Raw genomic sequence first — 12,959 nt, forward strand, 5'->3', positions numbered from 1 at the left:
GTGTTTTTGCTGTGCAGTGTAAAGTAAGCCAAGTCCAGACCCTGAATCCCATGAAAAGATCCTGTGCAATGCTGGTAACTGAACGTATTTATGATGGAGACTTTGATCTGTGCTTCTACGCCCTAATTGTTGGTGTGTGAACATATATGTGTGTGTTTTGACAAAACAAAGCGTTGATGACTTAACATTGTAATCATTTAATCAATATTAATGATTAATCATTGTTATCATTTAACCATAATATCCAATTCAATTCAATATGTTCATTTTTATAGCACATCGCAGAAAAAAACATGTTTCAAATTCATAATAATAAAATGAACAACAGGTAGGCTAGGCTATATTATGACCAGGTTTTAGTAGCTTGGTAAGATTCAGGAAAATTCATAGATTAGGCAATTGAGTCATCTGCAGTGTGTCAATAATTATGTAGGCTAATATTTTCAGTAGCCTATGTCATAATGAGTTGGAAAACGTAAAATTATAAGATTTCTTTTCAACCCGATCTCATTAGTAAATGCAATTATTTGATGTGGTGTTTATATCGTATGAATTCGTACAATGCGATTTGTACGGAAACTTTATTTATTTATTTATTTATTTATTTATTAATGCTCGGATAACACACATACAGAAACGAATCATTACCAGACCTTGCGCATGCGCAGTACGCAGCACATGTGTCTCGTCACCAAAGTAACGGTGTGTTGACAATCTTCAGTGTCGCGATGAGACTGAAACGGCTACACATACGATACTACCCACCAGGTAATATACACTTTTAAAGTTTTATATTGCATACCATTCCCGTAATGCAGTTTTGTTGAGTACCTGGTTAATTGAAAAGCTCGCATTTAAAAAAGAAAGCTTGTTTTGTTGCTGTGCAGGAATATTCCTGGACTATGAGAAAGGGGGGAAGCTAAGGACGAAATCCATCGATCTGTTAAACTTGACTCCAGAGTAAGTATGATAATAAATCTAGTTGTGATAAAACAATACAATACTAAAAAATACAACTGTTCATTGTTATTTTATGTTAGCTCAGGTCAATTAAATAATATTAATAGATAAGCCTACAAGTTTTTTTTGTTTTTGTTGAAATTAACATTATCTACGATTAATAATGCGTTAGAATTACTAATGTACTGTAATTACAAATTGAAACCTACCACTGTTTATATTTTTTATGTTAACTAATATTAACAAAGATGTTTAAATACTCCAACAAACTAACATTATCATGACCTTATTGTAAGTGTTACCAGTATAACGTACTCGGTTACTAATGTAACTTCGGTTCCCTGAGAGATAAGGGAACGAGTATTGTGTAGCAGCTAGCTAGGCTATATGCTATGGGAAAAGAATATGAGAATATTGAAGCCTTTATTTTAAAACGCAGTACAGCTGCACAGCGGGCACAGTGCAGGCTGTCTAAGCGCGCTGATTGGCTGGACTGTGGCAACTGCACGAACCTATGGTGAGGACGCGCAAACCTATCAGGGCGCTACCCGCCTCTCGCGTGCTGAAGGGCGGCAAAATGGGCGTGGCTGCTGACTATATAAGCGGCCCATTTTGCCATAGGAATCAGGTTAAATTGACTTCGCTCTGACTACCTCCTGGAGCCTAAGGCTTATAGTAGAGCTAAGGTCAGAATCCAACTGGGACCGGATGAATCGGGGCCTTCGAAGGAATAGAGACTTGGGCCTAACAGGGGCCAAGACCTCCTATATAGAAAGGACTCGTGCCGGCACTTCCAAATTGTAAAATTTTACAAATGTGGATGGCGAAGACCAGCCGGCCGCCGCACAAATGTCATGAATTGGTACACCACTGGACCATGCCCATGAAGAGGCCATGCTCGTATAATCACCACTGCCATGAAGACATGATGTCCTGCCAGGTGTGGGAGGAAGGTTTTAGGGCTAGAAAGACCGCTCTCATTCCGAGGCAGTTGAGATGTATGCGCTTCTCCAAGCTCGACCAGAGGCCGGAGGCAGAGCCCCCTAACCTAAGTTGGAGGCGTCCGTTGAAATCACCTTCCTCCTTGAAACCAGACCCATGCTTACACCAGACTGGTACTAGCTGGTGTCTTTCCAAGGGGCCAGGGCTTTGATACAGCCTGGTTTACCCTGATACGTAGGCGGCCGAGCCGCCATGTATGAGCCGGGTTTCAGCCAGTGCTAAAGGGGGTGCATACGCAGTAGACCTAGCTAGAGTACTGACTACGCAGAGGCCGTAAGGCCCAGTGCCCTTTGAAACGTTCTGAGGGGCGTGAGGGAGCCCGCTTTGAATGAAGCAGCTAGCTATTGAATAGAGAGAGCGCGGTCTGGCTTGAGCCAAACTCTCAGTCGATAACTGTTCCCAGGTACGTTATACGCTGGCTGGTTGACTGTACACACTTGTAAAAGTTTATCCTGAGCCCAAGGCGTTCTAGATGGCCGAGGAGCCTGGTTTTGTGAGTCTGTGACTCTGCCTCTGACTGGGCCAGAATGAGCCAGTCGTCGAGGTAGTTCAGAATGCGCATTCCCCGCTATCTCAGGTGGGAGAGAGCCGCATCCATGCATTTCGTAAACGCACGGGGTGCCAGAGACAGTCCTAATGGCAAGACTGTGTATTGATAGGCCCGCCTCTCGAAGGCGAATCTCAAGAATGGCTTGTGATGGGGGGCTATTTGGATGTTAAAGTAAGCATCTTTCAGATCCACTGAGAAAAACCAATCCCTTGGGCGAATTTGTGCGAGGATTTGTTTGGTCGTCAGCATCCTGAACGGCCGTTCCATTGAGGGCCTTGTTCAGGTGTCTGAGATCTAAAATAGGTCTGAGGCCGCCATCCTTTTTCAAGCAAAGCGTCACAACTGAAAAAAATGCTGTGCTCGTGCGCTGCCAAAACGCTCTCAAGCGCCCATAGCTAGGCGTTTTCAGCAGAGCGCCTAGCATTTTCAGCTGGGTAAAACCGCTTTGGTGGACACACGGCCTTAAGGTCCTTGCACACTGAATCCGAAATTTTCGCATGCGTTTTTTCGTATCCGTCATTCTGTGGCTCTAAACTGTCAAAACACCATTCAAACCCTTGTTACGGATGCGAAAAACGCAGAAAATCTAACCCGATTCGATTTTTTCTTTTTGACGGACGAAAGTTTCGGAGGCAGTGTACAAGTGTGATTGACATAACGTGAGGTCGTATTTATTTTTTAACGTGCGAAAATTTCGGACTCAGTGTGCAAGGGCCTTTAGACAGCCTGCACTGTGCTCGCTGTGCAGCTGCACTGCTTTTTAAAATAAAGGCTTCAATATTCTCAAGAAAAGGAGGTTTCCCATAGCGTATACGCAATACGAGTGAACCGTTCTCGAAAAAATGTACTAAAGGAGTGTATTTTCCTCCTGTAGGACTGATGTGAATGAGCTGCTGTCAGACATTCGAGCAGCGGAGCCTCTCATCACCTCATCCTGTGTTGAGCAGGTGAAAGTCCTGATCTGCAAACTACAGGAGAAAGTCGGCCAAAAGGATGAACGCAAATTCTACCTTTTCAGGGTACTGATAAATACTGACCAGTCATGCTCAAACATATTTAGGCCATGCATATTCGATCAATTTTAAATATTGTGATTCCAGGCCCCAGCTTTGAGATGCAGGGTGGGCCGAGGGATATTCCTGGTGGGCCGGCGGTGTTCTGTTAACCAGATGCATTACTGTGTGAAGATTGTTTTGCTAGATTTTACTATTTTAATTTTATGACAAAAGGGGCAGGTTTTGAAAGGGACTATTAATAACACTGCTATTACTTTTTTGGTTACACTTTATTTTAGTGTAATTATAAATTTAAGTACTGAGTAGAATTAATTAACTACATGTATTGGAAGGATGAGGGTTTGGTTTAGTGTTAGTTGCATGTAATCATGCCTAATTTATAGTTATTACCAAGGACACTGTAAAATAAAGTGTTATCCTATTTTTAGAAGCACAAATTATTAATTTTATGCTTCTGTTTAGCTTCCTGCTCGTTTTAGAAAATTTGGTGATTAATTTTTCTTTAATTAATTAAAGGGATAGTTCTGTCATTAATTACTCACCCTCATTTCGTTCCAAACCCGTAAGACTTCCGTTCATCTTCAGAACCCAAATGAAGATCTTTTTGATGAAATCTAAATCTGAATTTAGGCTTTTATTTACATATAAATATTCAAAATAAACATATAAACTTCTGTTTATGTTCACTGATCAATGTTTATGTGAATAAAAGCCTACATTAAATCTGTTCATCAAATAAAGCGATCGTGTCTCTTCAGAGAATTTGTACTAAACCGCTCAATTCATATGGATTCGTTTTATGATCTTTTAATGAACTTTTTGAAGCATCAGAAAGATTTTGAAGGAACAGAAAGCTCTAAGATTTCATCAAAATGATCTTCATTTGTGTTCCGAAGATGAACGAAAGTCTTACGGGTTTGGAACGACATGAGGGTAAGTAATTAATGACAGGTTTAATCTTCAACGGTTTAATCTTCAAAATTATTCTCACATGTCAACTATTACTATTATCAATTTATGGAATATTAAGTTCTTTCATATCATTTGGGGAATAAAACAGTTAAAGAACATTATTTTTGTGTGTGTGTGCAGAATGTAATGAAAGAAATGGAACAAATTCTGTATTATAATTTTAGATGATTTTTCATTTAATTTCATTCCAGTAATTTAACCGGTTATTTAGCGTTATCCAGCTTGTTTTCTGATAGCATGAAAATAATTATCAGGATGAAATGATCAGGTTGTTAACAGTTTTCCACCTTGTTTATCTGATTTCATGAATTGAACATCGCACCAAATTTTGTAATAGGTTAGTATTTGGTGTTGGGCCTTTGGTGCTTTTATTCCATACCACCTCATAACACCATGCTTATATACATTTGAATGATTATCCGAAGACATTTGCTTATATCGATATTACCCACAAGATGGCAGCAGAGGGAAAGCTGCTGTTTTTGTAGATCAAAGGCATAGTAATTATGTTTGGAAATTACACAGTCAAGCTTATATATCTGAAATGAATTAATGTGGTAAAGTGCTTCCCCCCCAAGCATTCATCTTCTCTGTTTTCGTCTACAGGCACTTCAGGCTCACATTTTGCCCCTGACGAATGTAGCCTTCAATAAATCAGGATCGAGGTGAGTTTATCAGCTGTGCTCACATGCCTGCTCCCCCTCTCTCCCTCTAATTCTGCCTCTCTCCCTCACTTTCCGTCTGTTTGCAGTTTTATAACCGGAAGCTATGACAGGACTTGTAAAATATGGGACACCGCATCCGGAGAGGAGCTGCACACTTTGGAGGGTCACAGGAACGTTGTGTATGCCATCGCCTTCAACAACCCTTATGGGTAACAGCACCGCTGCGTCACATTTGATCATGGCTTACTCTTAATCTCTTTTTTTTCTCTCTGTGAAGTAGAGAATAGCCCTCTCTGTCTCTTTCTGCAGGGTTAGGGCACTGCAGGGTAACTGGTGTTGTTTTTACAATGGGACCATTTGTCACTTTGAGTCATAACAGGAGCCCTTTTCCTTTTTTTCTCTCTTGCTCTCTATCCCCTTTCTCACTTGCTCTCTCTTTTTCTCTCTCTCAGAGACAGGGTTGCCACAGGCTCCTTTGACAAGACCTGCAAATTGTGGAGTGCTGAAACGGGGAAGTGTTTCTACACGTTTAGAGGGCACACAGCAGAAATCGTACGTCTGCATTCTCACTTCCCTCTGCCTAAAACCCAACATCGCTGTTTTCCTGCATTCACACTAGTCTCAGCAGTTTGAGGAACAGTTCACCCAAAAATGATCATTCTGTCATCATTTACTCACCCTCGTGTTGTTCCAAACCTGTATGACTTTCTTTCCTCCAGAGATATTTTAACATCAAACCTGGCACAACGTGTCATGGTATATTTCAATGTATGTGAACTTAAAGAAGATTTAAACCATTTAATTGTCTGTTTCTCCAACAAAGGCTTTGGAGGAATATAGGTTTATAGTTTTTTTTTGCTGAATGTTAGCAGCCAAGCATGTTCCCATTGACTTCCATTGTATTTTTGTCCATAAAATGGAAGTCAATGGGAACCAAAACTGTTTGGTGACCCACGTTGTTTAAAAAACTCCACAGAAAAAAGAAAGTGGAATGACATAAGAGTGAGTAAATTATGACAGATTTTTATTTATTTTTTAAAGTAGGACAGGACACCTAACACATCAACTTTAGGGGGCCTAAACTGGGTTCCAAAAGACAACAGTGTGAATGGAAAGTTATGAGACTAAAGTGGACCAAAATAAGATCCAATCCACTTTCAAGGTCAAATGCAAAGAGCATGTTTGTTTTATATATTTTAACTGAACAAATTATAATGGTTGGTGAAATTGGTCGAGGCCTTTCAACCCATTAGACAACATATCCGACTATCTAGGGTGATCACCAATTTAAGTGTGTTGAACAAACTGTGTCGAGGGGTTTGACGTGCCAGACGTGGCAGAACCCTGTGTATGCATATTAAGTTTTCAGAATCGATCAAACACCATTTGTCATTCTCTAATTTTCTGTGTGTGTCAACTATTAGGTGTGCCTGGCCTTTAACCCTCAGAGTACCCTGGTTGCTACGGGCAGCATGGACACCACGGCTAAATTATGGGATGTTGGGAGCGGGGAAGAGGTGTCCACATTGGCTGTACGTATTATCCTCTTGTTTTTCTGTGTTGTTCATCTTAAGCTGCCGCCTATCCTCCTTCATCATTTCACCCTCATCTGCTTTTGCCCTAAGGGATTTTTAATAATTTCTCTTTAATTCGCAGTGATCTCCAGCGATCAGTGAAAACTCACCCATGCGTATGTTTATTAATTAATTAGTCATCAAATCTTACATTACGAGCATTATGGGATTCTTCAAGCATTCCACATTGTTTAGTCGCACAGCAGCGTAACGTGCACACGGAGTGCAAACAGATGCGTCACGCGACGCGGTCTGAACCGAAGCTGTGTAGAAACGTGTGGATGGAGGGATGAGACGGAGCGTTTGGAGGTCTTTTCCTCTCCGCAGCACATGGCAGAGCAGTGTGTGTGCGTGCGTGTGTGTGTGTGTGCTGCGTAATTACCCCTCTTAACTCTCCAATTATTTCTCTATGAATCTAAATTATGAATAGCTCCGTGAGTTCTTACCGATGAATTGGGGAAATTAATATGATATTTCTTTGCTGAAGTGAAAAAGGGTGCCTTTCTATTCCTCTCTCCACTCACAGCATTTCTCTATTCAACACTTTCTCAGGGTCACTTCGCCGAGATCATCTCTCTCTCCTTCAACACAACGGGCGATCGCTTGGTCACAGGGTCGTTTGACCACACTGCCATTCTGTGGGACGTTCCGTCTGGCAGGTCAGTGTGTACCCCACAGTTAGTGTTTAATGCTTTAACTTCTTTTCAGACAGCATAATGGCATTTTTTATTTTGTCTGTCTCTCCCAGGAAAGTCCATGTTCTCACAGGTCACCGTGGAGAGATCAGTTGTGTTCAGTTCAACTGGGACTGTTCCCTCATCGCCACGGCCTCTCTGGATAAAACATGCAAGGTTTCTGTTTCTCTTCACTCTAAGTCACGTAAAAGAGCCTCTTAAATTAAGTTTTCATTTTTAATTCTTTAACCATATTTAGTTTTTCCCTTTCCTATGTTTGACGGTTGCCTCAAAAACAGCTTGATACCAAGATGCTGAATCAAATGAATTTGGTAGTTATTAGCTGGTTTTTATATATTTATGTAGCAAGGTTTCTGACATTGAAAACAACAAGACGTGGGCCTTTTTGAGTTTTGAGTTCTGAAATTACCACAACTTTTATTTCAAAAGATGTCATGATGTGACCTCTTTTTCTTGCATGTTGCATTCACTTTCATCTGTCTGTGTAACTCTCTCCCTCTGATTGTCTGTCCTAGAAGTGTGAGGGCTCTTAATTATTCAGCACAGTCTGATTTTTCTGAAAAACAGTGAGACAAACTCCTCCTCATTTATACACAGTTTTACAGGTTTTTAGAGTGTCAGTTAAATTGGTGTGTCTGTATTTTTGGGAACCTATTATGTCCCTTTTCAAAGTCTTGCCTCATAACTTGCAGTTATGGTAAGGAGTATAATTTTTCCGAAACACGCTAAAAGCGGTTGACCAATCACAACACACTGGTCCAGCCGACCAGTCAGAGCACATTGCGCTTTTCAGGAGGGGCTTCATAGAGATAGGAACTAAACAGAGCGTTACTGACAGACTGGGAAGAGAGGAGCTGCAATAATGTAAAATTATGTGAAAATAATGAAGCATGTAAGTAGAGCCCAAAAACCTTGATTTGTTTTTGGGGTCTACTAGAATAGGTTTTCATGCTTGAATGTTCAAAAAACACATTATTTTCACATATTTTACATTATTGCAGCTCCTCTCTTCCCAGTCTATGAAGCCCCTCCTGAAAAGCGCAGTGTGCTCTGATTGGTCGGCTGGACCAGTGTGTTGTGATTAGTCAACCGCTTTGAGTGTGTTTCGGAAGAATCATCCTCCTTACCATAACTGCGAGTTTCAACACACTTCTATCTAACTCAACCAGGCCTAGCCCCTTTATTTAGAGTATGCCTTGGGCGGGAATTATTTAAATGAAGAATATTGTGATGTGTTCGTTCCCGAAAGAAAACTTAAAACTACAATGGGTGTTTCAGGGAGTTCAGAAACAGTGCGCACTGATATAGAGAATAACTCTCTTTGCTGTGACTTTGTGCTTTGTAAATTTTCAGACCTTTTTCATGCTTACACAGCAACATTACACACTTTTAAGAAAGATGAATATGTGACAAAGCATAATAGGACCCTTTAAATAATAGCATTGAGATGTCTGCATGTATATGTCGCTGTTAAATTAAGAAAAATGTGCATGACGGGAACTATGGGTGGGACACACACTGCACCCTTCACAGTACTCACACTTGATGAGTGAGCAGGGCAAAGCGATGCCCACTTTCTTATGGAATTCACCCAAACGAATATACAGTGTGTTTGTGAGGCTGTTTTGGTCATCATGTGGTTTTAGTGTGTTATATAACAGGTTCTGTGTGTGTTTGTGTGTGTAGGTGTGGGACGCAAACAACGGTCAGTGTTTGGCTACTCTCTTAGGTCATAATGATGAGGTGTTGGATGTGTGTTTTAACTACACTGGTCAATTGATCGCTACGGCCTCTGCTGATGGTGAGACATCTCCATCTCCACACATCACAACCTGATTCAGTCTCACAAAACCCGCCTAGAATATGTGAAAAATATGTTACTCTAAAATGAAAAGTAATTAAGTAATGAGAACTACTTTTTCTGGGAATGTGTGCACAAAACATCTTAATGGGCCCTTAACAAGTCTGTTTGTTGTCTGTTCAATTGTGGGGTAAGATGTGTCAGCGAGTAAACTGTGGCACCCTTAATCTAGCAGACCCCATAATTTGTGATGTGACCATAATTATTAAAAAAGGCTCATAGTATATACAGGTTAATACAAATTAATGCAGATATACTATTACCAATACTGTTAATATTATGAATAATCTTTATAGTTTCACTATGTTCAATGGCTTATTTTTCTGGCTGTTTATGAAAACGATTTTTTTTTTACCATTTCTGTTTTTAGGTTAATTTACATTCATGTACATTAAAATCATTCATGTATTACCATATAATTCAACTTACCACTTACATGACACAGGTTACCCCTAATTTGGGGTAAGTTGTGTCACTGGGCTGCTTTGCTTGAGAAGTTTCCATGGCTGCGTTATAGACGCTTTGTTCTCATTTCAGGTGACAGCAGAAATACTGAAATATAATTAGGAGTATTCATTATACACTTCTCTTCACCTAGAGGACACCCTATTGTGTTTACATTCGAGCGTAACGGATAATCCGATTGTGTGAGCTGGGCATGTTTTCTTGACATTGCTGTGGTGTTTGCGTGCAGGTACATCAAGAGTGTTCAGCGCTGAAACGTTCCAGAGTTTATGTCAATTAGAGGGTCATAATGGAGAGATATCAAAGGTAAGAAATCACATTCTCTCCATCCTCACCCTGTCACTCGAGCTTCGGACTCCATAATCCTCTCTGCTTTTCTCATATCTCTTCGCTCAGTCTCTTTCTTCATCCGCTAAGGCACTCATTTCCTTCCATTCCTGTTATTTCCTGTCTAGGTCTCTTCCTGTTTATATCCACCTGTTCTGCCCTCTTGCCTTCATCCCAGCATCCTGCCTGTCGTTCGTCATCTTCTCAGCATATTCATACGGCCGCTTTCTTTCTTATTGCTCTCTCTTGATCTGCCTGCTCTCCTTTTCTTTGGCCTATCCCTAAACGATCTCGCCGTAATATCCGTGCTCCTTTCTTTTCCATCCCCCTCCCGACCGTCATCATCATCACCAGAATATTTCCATTTCCTGTATAAAGGTGATAACTCAAGTACGCACATACACACTTGGTTCTTCAGCGCTATAATAAAACGCCTGTCATATCAACACAGGTCAAATTAAGTTCAGCTGTCTTTCTTTCTTCCTTCTCACGTTTTTCTCCTGCACGTTGAAATAGGATGTTCTCACATGCAAAACAAAAAGTAATTGTTCCATGATGGAATATGATAACGAGCCGTCCTGATGCATTCTCATAACATAAGGCAGAAATATAATTTGCTTCTTATTTTCTCCCTCTCCGTAGGTGTGTTTTAATCCGCAGGGGAGCCGTGTTTTGACGGCGAGCGTGGATAAGACGGCTCGCGTGTGGTGCGTGAACACAGGAGTGTGTTTGCAGGTGCTTGAGGGACATTCTGATGAGATCTTCTCCTGCGCTTTCAACTATGAGGGAGACACCATCATTACAGGCAATTACACGCACCTGCGTAACACTCATACATGCACAAAAGCAATCATACGTCAGTAATTTCAAGCCTTGTTGTCAATCTTTCCACAGGCAGTAAAGACAACACCTGCAGGATCTGGCACTGAGACAGCGGCTGAACGCTGATGTTACAGTATTCTTTTCTTACACCTCTTTGGATTAAGATATTGTGTGTCGTCTTGTCACATTACCATAGTATTTCTATTCATGGAAAACATGTAGTATTTGTTGAGGATATATTTGCTGTTATATTTTCCCTCTCTTAAAGAATAATCAGAGTTAAACTCGTTTGTGGTATGCTATTACGGAGCCCCTAAAGGGACAATTTTTTGGATGGGAGAAAAAAATACTTTTTAAATCGTTTTAAAACCTGTTGTGAGCTCGGACAAACACTTCCTGTTTAATGTCCCGCTGGTAGTGTTTCAGACAGCTCCGTACGTTAACAATGGAGCGTTTCATAGTGTTTGAACTTGGACTCAAATATAAAGAAATGCGGTCAGTGCTTTAATCAAGGAGTTCAGTCAAGTTGGCAATATATTCACAGATTCGAACTTCACCTCTTTCCAATCATAGTAACGTAGACAACGAGCTACAACCCAATTTTCCTCAAAACAAGCTTTATAATATAAACTGGTCTCTATGAGCAGGCGGCTGAGAGACAGTCCGAAGGGACAGTTTACAAAGTGCAAAACCCACATTTTATATTAGGAAAAATATTCAATAACTTCACTGTAACACACTGTACTGTCACCAAATTCAGTTCACACATCACTGCTTTCCTGCTGGTTATACCACAACATAAAAATGCATAATTTCTATGATTGTTTATTATGAAACCAAATCAATAACTTTACACTGTTATTAAAAATAAATAAATAAATAACTTCACACTGTTACACAGTGTAATGGCATCAAATTCAGTAATCAATTATCATGCAAAAGCTATGGTTGTAACAAGTATGTTAGCTGGGTATCAACACCGTTTGTGTAAAGAATAGACCTACTTATTTTGTATGCGCTATTACTTGCCAAACTAAGTGTTGAAGTATGACCAGTAGGAGACCATTGATGTGTAAACTGAATTTGGTGAGGTCACACTAGTGTGTAACATTGAAGTTAATGACTATTTTCGGGTTTTGCACTTTGCAGACGGTCCCTTCAGACTTGTCTCTCAGCCGCCTGCTCATAGAGATCCACTTATATTGTAAAGCTGGGTTGTAGCTCCTTGTCTACGTTACTATGATTGGAAATAGGTGTCATTTGTGTTTTAACAACGTTTAGCTCATGAGTTATTGATCCGGGAAGTTCGAATCTGTGAATATATTGCCAGCTTCACTGAACTCTGTTAAGCACTGATCGCATTTCTTTATATTTGAGTCTATGAAACGCTCCATTGTTAACATACGGAGCTGTCTGAAGCACTGCCAGCGGGAGGTTAAACAGGAAGTGTTTGTCCGAGCTCACAACAGGTTTTGCGAGAGAACGCAAATATCTTTGCGAGGGAATGCAAGGATTCTCTGGGGAACAAAAGTTTTGCGAGAGAACTCAAAAGATGTAAAAAATATTTTTTTCTCCCATCCCATTTTTTTTCCACCAGCATGTCCCTTTAGGGGCTCCGTATGCTATGGAACTCCATGTGTGGATATATTGTGGCCACAATTCATTCCTTAGTTTTATTAATTAGTTTTCCCATTTTATTTAAATTGGGGCAACAAATTAAGAATTTGTTCCCTCGTTTTACTATTTCATGGCCACTTTGTAGTAATGCGTTCTCTTGTTGTATAGTTCTCTTGTTAAATCAAATTCTTAATTCGTGGCCATGATGTATAGGCCTAAATGTTTGTCTGCATGCGGTCATTCTTTTTTAACTCGTGCCTTTTTGTTAAAAAAAATGCTCACAGAAATGCTCTATGGAGAATCTTTTGCTCTATAGACTTTCATATTTTTTAATATTAAGTCAGTTATTCAATTTTAAGACTTACTATATTAAAATGAAATCATTTTCTGGTGTATTTAACCTGGAATATCTTCTCTTTAGCATGCAAGTCTA

The 12,959-nt window shown here is 40.2% G+C and overlaps 2 protein-coding genes across 2 annotated transcripts in view; both read left to right on the forward strand.

Moving 5' to 3' along the window:
* lbhl (LBH regulator of WNT signaling pathway, like) overlaps positions 1 to 12,959 on the forward strand; it is a 489,980-nt gene that overhangs the window by 220,874 nt on the left and 256,147 nt on the right. The gene's annotated exons all lie outside the window — the stretch shown is intronic.
* daw1 (dynein assembly factor with WDR repeat domains 1) lies at positions 693 to 12,506 on the forward strand. The gene is made up of 13 exons (XM_079874431.1): positions 693 to 768; positions 888 to 960; positions 3,387 to 3,531; positions 5,107 to 5,165; positions 5,252 to 5,374; positions 5,618 to 5,717; positions 6,590 to 6,697; positions 7,292 to 7,398; positions 7,488 to 7,590; positions 9,121 to 9,235; positions 9,990 to 10,066; positions 10,730 to 10,892; positions 10,982 to 12,506. The coding sequence occupies exons 1-13, from the start codon at positions 729 to 731 to the stop codon at positions 11,014 to 11,016; spliced, it is 1,248 nt and encodes a 415-aa protein (XP_079730557.1). The 5' UTR covers positions 693 to 728; the 3' UTR covers positions 11,017 to 12,506.

Source organism: Squalius cephalus (assembly GCF_949319135.1).
Source record: "Squalius cephalus genome assembly, chromosome: 6".
Taxonomy (NCBI): domain Eukaryota; kingdom Metazoa; phylum Chordata; class Actinopteri; order Cypriniformes; family Leuciscidae; genus Squalius; species Squalius cephalus.